Genomic DNA, 8,171 nt, shown 5'->3' on the forward strand with positions numbered 1-8,171 from the left:
TGGAGCCACCGATGATAATGAGTGTCTTGCAGCAAATTTAGGCCTGCTGCCATCAGATGTCTTCTGCATATGACCTCGGTTCCAGGGCACGCCCATGACAGATTGTGAAGTTCTGCCAGAGTCACACAGGGGCACGTTGGACTATTCACATGTGAGCGGCAGTCCCCTTTCCAGTCATTCGTGCGAGCAGGATATATGAAGTTGTGCACCAGATTGAGTAGTATGGTTCTGCCAAATTTCTTACGAATTCTTTTGGATGCGGAGCATTTTAGGCCTTCGGCTTGTCTTCGCAGCTTGTCCGTGTTCAAGGTGTCACACCGCGTCATGCACCCGAACGGAGTCCCACGCGGTCACGCACCGAAACAGAGGCTTCGAAAAAATACCCGCTTGTCCCTCCATTCAGCCCTCCGGACAAACGTTAAGAGGATACTTAAAAAAGGTTTACATAGGCAGAGCCGTTCGAAGCTCCTGGAATCGTTGGCATTGGTCATTCATATGTCCCCATTGTTTAGCGCAAAGGGAACTGCAGGTATATTTCAGGCAAAACATTTGTAATTAAGTCCCCCGCGTTCATTTAGTTAGGAATGCTCGTTGGGTTGGTTTGCACGATAGTAAGCGAAGAAAAGTGGCCGTGGAAGAAACAAGACGATGCGTTCAAAATGGCGCAGAAAGGCCCCAGCACAGGCGAGATGAAAGCAAGCACAAAAAATTAGCGCCGTTCCACTCTGTGAAGAAGGATGACCTGCGAAGCTGGACGCAGACCACGAAATTCGCGAAATCAAACACGTTTGTCTGTAATTTGCGCTTGAGGAATTATCACTTATCCCAGTGAAACTCGGATCGACTCGAGCTTTATTCTGGCGGACAAACACGGAGCCCTCTGTTTTCCTCCCTGGTCGCGGGAATCTTACTGCCTGCGTAACACTTAGCAGGACTTGAGTACTGATTAGTCCGTTCATGATGCACGAAGCAATAAGTTTGCGCAAAAGACGAGGACGAAGAGATGCGAGGACAGGACGAGGGCAACTTCCCACTTTATTTTGCATACAATAGCAACACACATATATATTTCCCACCGGTGTCACCCTCTTTCCTATCACCTGTTGCACCACCCGATAAGGCGTAACAAGAATCACAAATCAAATACAACAAACAAAACAAAACAATTCGATAAAAGGACGTAACAAAACAGTATGCACCAGATAACAAATACTACTTAGACTGTGTACGTCTTCCACAAAAAACACGTGTCGCACTTAAAACCAAAGATGAACGAATAAAGTCAGAGCCTAAAGGGCATAAAACCACTAAGAATAAAATGAAAACACTGGTATAAGAATCGAAGTTAAGAACAACACAGCTCGCGTTTGCGAGACTTACGAGAAGCTAAAACGAATCAAACTTCGAGCCGAATTCCTTCGAATTCGAAGATACCTAATTCCTTGCACGAGCTAAAGATCAAACAGACAGATAAATTATTGAAGCCTACAGAATTAGAGACTTTGGGGAAGATTGCGTCAGCACGCCCTCGGTAAGCCTCCCACCCACTGAGTTAGCCTTCTTAGAAGGTCCTGTTTAAAAGATTTCGATATTTGTAGTCACTTTTAGGCTTTGTTAAATGTTGCAACGCGCACTCTGTGTTGCTCACCACTTCCTTCTCCCATCCCACCCATGTTACTATTCAACGCCGCCTGTATTAACATTGCCTGACGCGTCGCGCGCTTTTCAATGGTAAGGGTAGGGACGCTTAGTTCAGGCACTGATCCGCTATGTGGCGCGTGCCGGCGGACATCTCGCCTTACGTCACTGCTCGCGAGTCGCGAACGCTGCACCCACTTCTACCACGTGTGTCTGTCAGCTTGCCTGTTGGGCTCCAAGGGCCGTTTCGCTTATATCTTAGCCGCGACGGGGCGCTAGTTCTGTGGCGCACTGGGGATCTCGTTCAACGTGTCGCTCGCTTCATACTTGCTGCATTTTTCCAAAGATAAAGACCGAGGCGGACTGAAATAGTGTAAGAACATACTGATTGTCGGGTAGACATATAGCTAACAGAAAAACGATATTTTCGGATGGGGCAGCCATTATTTTACTGATATTTTTCTTTCTGGAGTATTTAGAGAAGAAAAAATTGTGTGCACGTTTTTCTTCAGGCGCTCACTTCTACGATTACTTTCCAATAATATCACGTGCTTGTAAACTTCAGAAAATTATAGGAAACAAAAGGATAAGCAGCTGGGATCCCGCACACTGTCCGGGCGCTTCTACAGTACAGTCCTCAATTTTAAAAGTGCGTACGGATGCGGAGTGCGAACAGCGGGGTCAAAGCAATACCTAAATGCGGAGGGGATAGAGGTGGTATCCCCATTTAGAAAATTTCAGGGCCTGTGATCCGAGTAGATAAGCGCGCAAAGCCGGCATCAGCCTGCGGCAGTGCAAGGGATTTTGCTTCGTGACAAAGGAAGTTTTATCAGTGACAGACCAAGACAGACAGGCATGGTGAAAAACAAGAAGGCGTAGGAGCGCCGCCTCGGGAACGCTAAACACACTTTCCACTATTTTGCATAGTTTCCGAGAAGCGGCGCTGGCTGGCGGACACGAAAGCACGCTGGAAGGCTACGGAGCGGGGAAGAGTAGGAGAGAGCAACAGGAGAGTGGCTGTTTGGCCATTTTTCGCTCACGCGTTAGGCAGTGTTTATACAGGCGGCGTTGTACTATTCTACTTTTCGCGTTTTTATGACTTTCGGCTTCGATTTTATGCTTTTATTCTGTCATGCTTGGTTCAGGGGTGACACGTGTTAATGCTAAAGAGCTTGTGTAAGCTCGAAGTTTGATTCGTTTTAGCTTCTCGTAAAGCCCGTTCTACATGGAGCGAATTTCGCCTGCGAATCCGCTGGAACGAACATTCGCACTTGCGAAGTTCGCAATGCCTGGAATTGTCTTCTACATGGGGCCTGCGAACGCCGCGATTTTCGCATTTCAGATGCGCCTTGTTTGCAGACTGAATTAAGTTTGCCACCAGCAAAGGTGTTGTGATTTTAACCAGGGTGGTTTTATTTTACTATCTTGGCAAGTTGTTTCTGCCTGGTTTGCGGTAAATATAAGTTTATTTGCGGTTTTATATAAGAATCGCCAATTCTTTATCAATATACGCACACACAGCAGAGAAGACAAACGTTTTGGTGTGCCCGCGTTTTTGTCGCGCTTATACAAGCAACGCCATCTGGTTTCCAAGCGTGCAAGTGGTGCCGAGCTGTGCTCCTATTGGCCGCAGGTCCGGCCCCTCTACGCCGCACACGCCGCACGAGCGGCGTTTGCTCGACCGCTTCAAATGTTTGGCACTTTGCCGCAGCAACGAAAAAAGGTGGTTTTGCCGATCGAGCGGCGCCGCATCAGCGAATTCGCAGGCGAAATCGCTCCATGTAGTACGGGCTAGTCTCACAAAAGCGAGCTGTGTTGTTCTTAACTTCGATTCTTATACCCGTGTTGTCATTTTATTCTTAGTGGTTTTATGTCCTTTTGGCTCTGATTTTATTCGTTCATCTTTGATTTTAAGTGCGACACGTGTTTTTTTTTTTTTTTTTGGAAGACGTACACAGCTCTAAGTAGTATTTGTTATCTGGTGCATACTGTTTTGTTACGCCCTTTTATCGAATTGTTTTGTTTTGTTTCTTGTATTGGATTTGTGATTCTTGTTACGCCTTATCGGGTGGTGCAACTGGTGATAGGAAAGAGGGTGACACTGGTGGGAGGTATATATGTGTGTTGCTATTTCATGCAAAACAAAGTTGGAAGTTGCCCTCGTCATGTCCTCTCGTCTCTTCGTCCTCGTCTTTTGCGCGAACTTATTCCTTCATACTGCGTAACACACCAACGCAATCCACTCGAGAACTGACGGCACCAGACAGTTCGCATTGGGGGTGGGGGGCGTACGCGTTTTAACTTCCCGCCAGCACAACGAACACTTCAGTCAGTGAAGGTATGAAACCTATAGCTGTGCGTGCGCCCCCCCCCCCCCCCCCCTCCTTTATCTGATGTAGCAAGCTAGGTGCCTCAATGGCGAATTCCATTGGGAGAACAGGAGCAGCGCGGTCGTGGAGTGAGGAGTGGGGGCAGAGCACTCAGGAGCAGGGCCACTCCACCCAACGTTACTAGAATTCTAGTAACGTTGACTCCACCCGCCATTGGAATACGGCACGCACCCGGAGAGCAGGCGGGAGAGGGGGGAAACGACGAGCGAGGAGAAATGTTTGGTATCCCAGCATTCTCTGCGGAAAAGCACGTGTGCGCAAAGCCGGACCATCGCCTCCGGACAAAGCACGTGCGGCGGTAGGAAGCACTCGCATGCTCGAAGGGCTGGCTTCCCATTCCGCAAAGTTGTAAATGCACGATGGATTCGCAAGCTCAGCGCATCCTCCTTTCTCTGATTCAGCGACAGCCGCCGTCTGCTACAGAAGGTAAAGTGATTTTGATTGTTTGTTGTGAATTTGATCGTTTGTTGCTTGTTTGCGCACGCTCGTCGCAAATGCAGTTCGCCGTGCTTTCAAGCGCGCGTATCCTCGCGTTTACATTTCGGACCTTCCCATGTTTTCTAGCGATCCGGTGCACATATCGCACTTCCGCGCAATATTGAACAGGCATTCGACAAACACCACAGCGCGAGCGTTTGTTTTCCTCACCAGCAACGCGCTGCATGCATGCGCAGCAAGGCATGCACGCCGAACGCAAGCCGATTTATTTTTCGTCGTTACCTCGTACGACGTCAGCTGTAACATGTTGCAGTGTTTTAAACAAGTTTAAGCTACAAATACGGGTGTACTGGCTGTTAGATGAGTGCTGCTTTTTCATTAAAATACGTTTCGCGGCGAAAACACTCACTCATAATTTATTGACTGATTTCAGCGGCTAATGCCACCCAAGAGCAAGCATGCTTTATGGCCGCGGATATAGGCATCCCAGGTGAGACAGTGAACACCTATTCGGAAGCATACAATTTTTGGCATCGCGCATTCGAGATACCACATAGGAAAAGTGATGTTCATGATTTGTGAAATGTCTCATGCAGCTTCTGACCAAAGTGAAAAAAAGTGAATGCAACTTCTTCAGCAAATCCTTTACTTGCTCTATACTGCTTGTTTACAAAATAAGGCATGTACGTGTCTCTATAATGTAGCTCACTACTGAAGAACCAATTTTATGTATGATTGAACCGATCACATTTCCATCATTATGTGAAAACAGATGCAGTTCTGCATACCAGTCGGGCTGTCAATGTTCAAAGACAAGCAGATGATGGAACCTGCGTGGAGGCTGGACCATCGTGCATTAGAGTGGGAGGAGGTAAGTATTACTATCACATTACTATTAGGCACTACGTTTACTGTTCGTTCACCTTCCAGGTGGTACAGATAGTAACCTGGCTTCCATTGCACCACCAGGTGATGGGCAGGCATGTGCTCAAGCCGGGCCATCAGGCACCAAGAGAGGAGGTGGAGGTGAGTGTCCCAGCACTGATTGTTTTTAAGTACCTCAGCAAGTGTTCTTTGGGTAGGTCCCCTCAGAAAAAGCATGCACCAGAAGTTGTGTAAGTTGGTTAAGAACAGGCTTGCAAAAAACAACAAAAGAAGCCGTAGGATTGCAAGTAAACCACTGCAGTTGCTGCAAGACTGGTATACTTTGCATTCTACAATTCCATGCATAACACTAGCACTGGTTATTATTGATCAATGTTTGCTAGTCTTGGCAAGTGATAGATTGTTTACTAGTGTTGGCTGTAAGGTTAGCCAAAGTCACGTGTTGTTGCCATATGCTAGCTAAATGATAGAATTTTAAGCAATGCTTACACATTTTCCAACAGTTTCTTTCTGCTTTGATTTTTCGGGCGTAGTGGAGACATTACGCCTGTTGCCGGCGATCATTAAAGTCTCTTTCACTTCACTTCACTTCGTCATTTCAGCTGCTGAGTGGACTGAGGGACAAACAAAGCTGCTGTTGGAATACTACTTCAAGTATTTTCCGCAGATTGGTCCGTTCAAGAAATTCAAGAACAGAAAACAAGCTTTTCAACAAATATCAAGGGATGTTGAAGCTGTACTTGGCATCAAAAAAACACCGCAGCAGTGTGAGAACAGGTACAAGACGGTGATCAGACGTCGCAAGGCTGCTTCAGATAACAACAATCAGTCTGGAGCATCACCGTGCCCTGTCCCTTTCGATGATGATATTAGGAAGATTGAAAGCATAGACGACAGCATTGAACCTGAAGTGCAAAGGGACGCCTCGGGGGTTGTTTTCAAAAACTCCCCTGAATCTCCAAGTTTTGGTTTCACCAAATGCAAAAACCACCGATAAAACTGAAAGCCAGTCAGAAAGTGCCGACGTGAAGCCACGTGCTGGCACTGCACGCCTGCAACACATGCAGTTATTTTTCTCTGAAGTGAGAGCCATTCATGAACACAAGGAGTCGCTGAGAGCAGCCAGACATCTGGAAAAAGAAAATCGGAGAGCTGAAAGGCAGGCTGAGCGACAGGCACTCCGCGAAGAAAGGCGCAAAATGCACGATGAGAAAATGAAAATCTTGCGTCAAGCCTTCGGTCTACAGAAATAAGGTGCTACAAGCGGATTAATTGGTTTCAATGTCTTTTATTGTTTAGTTAGGCACAAAAGTAAATTGACCAGCGAGTGCACAACACAAACATTTTTTTTTTGCCACGAAGCCCACTTAAGTACAACTTTTCAGGCGAGCCTTTGGTCTGAATACATTTACTCACAATTGCATCACAAGTTAATAAAATGTTTCATTCCGTGCCTACTGCCTCTGGAGCCCCATTTTTATCATCAAGCGATCCCTCTTGATGCTAGCCAACGCACGCAACAGGCTATCTTGTTGGGATCCACTGCTGCTACTTTGCTGACTTAGAGAAAGGCCAGAGCCCTGTGCATTTGTTGTTAGTAAACTGAGGGATAGGTCTCTAGACAAGTTCTCTGGCAAATCTCCGCGCTCAATGCAGAGGTTGTGTAGCACACAACATGAAATTATAAACTTGGACATGTTGTCCACTGTCCACATATCCAACCTGTGCAGTTGCCTGAAACGGTTTTTCAAATCTCCAAAAGCATTTTCAATCAGCACCCTTGTTCCCGACAGTCTTGCATTGAAGGCTTTTTCGGTGCTGTCAAAATTTCCATAGTCCCGGATTGGTGTCATCAGGTACTCTCGGAAAGGGTATGCTGCATCTCCCACTATGTGGTACTTATTGGAGCACAGCTGTGGCAACGCATTTGCAATCCTTGACCGCCTGAAAATCCGTGCGTCGTGCATTTTGCTTGGGCAACCAGTGCTGGCATCAAGAAATTTTTTCTTGTTGTCACATATACCTTGCAGTGCCAATATGATAAGTAGTGGTGCCTGTTTGCATAAACAGAGCGCACTTTCCCAGCTGGACACGTAGCTGCCGTCGACACATCCAATCGTGTCCAGGAATCCTGAGAGCTGCAAGTAGGAGACAAAATATGCACATACATTGTTTAATAAGGCTGGTACGGTGGGTTATCAAAAGTGCTAATAACATCTAGAGAAGTATGCAGCAAACAGATGACTCAAGGCTTGTAGCAGCGAGTGCAATAAACAATAGATATATATGATGCGATATCTGAATTGGCTTTTTTTAGCTTAGTAGATTCAGCAAGATCATCCCCCCTCAAGCGCGTTCAAAGCTACAGCCACCAAACCTATACACTCTGCGTGTCACCCTCCCCTTCCTATGCATTTTCCGAGGACACTTATGTTGTCAATTTTGTGAACAGGGGTGTTAGTCAAGCCATGAGTACTATCTTTGTTTTCGGAGGACAGACCCGCATTTTGCCCAGTTAAATGTTCCAACAAAGTGACAACCAGGGCTATAATTTGTGATCTCTCATAGCCACGCCACATGTTTACAGGTGACTGATGGTGAAGGAAACCAAATGCCCACTAGGAATGCCGCGAGATGGCACGAACGTGTATGCTGTTGACCCCCAAACATCCACTCACTTCAGCCTGCACCGGCAGAAGGCTCACCGTGCTGCAGGTTGTTTACGTGTACCTTGAGGAGAACATCTACAAAGACTGAATACAAGAACTATTTTAATTATTAGAATTTGAATACCCCTAAAAGCCCCATTTGTGAGGGGGC

At 46.6% G+C, this 8,171-nt stretch overlaps 1 protein-coding gene across 1 annotated transcript; it reads left to right on the plus strand.

Moving 5' to 3' along the window:
- Positions 1-4,387: 4,387 nt before the first annotated feature.
- Positions 4,388-6,348, plus strand: LOC144148640 (uncharacterized). The gene is made up of 3 exons (XM_077680151.1): positions 4,388-4,454; positions 5,397-5,492; positions 5,954-6,348. The coding sequence occupies exons 1-3, from the start codon at positions 4,388-4,390 to the stop codon at positions 6,346-6,348; spliced, it is 558 nt and encodes a 185-aa protein (XP_077536277.1).
- Positions 6,349-8,171: the final 1,823 nt, after the last annotated feature.

The sequence above is a fragment of the Haemaphysalis longicornis genome, unplaced genomic scaffold (assembly GCF_048455015.1).
Source record: "Haemaphysalis longicornis isolate Haplotype H1 unplaced genomic scaffold, Haemaphysalis longicornis Haplotype H1 scaffold_8, whole genome shotgun sequence".
Lineage (NCBI taxonomy): Eukaryota > Metazoa > Arthropoda > Arachnida > Ixodida > Ixodidae > Haemaphysalis > Haemaphysalis longicornis.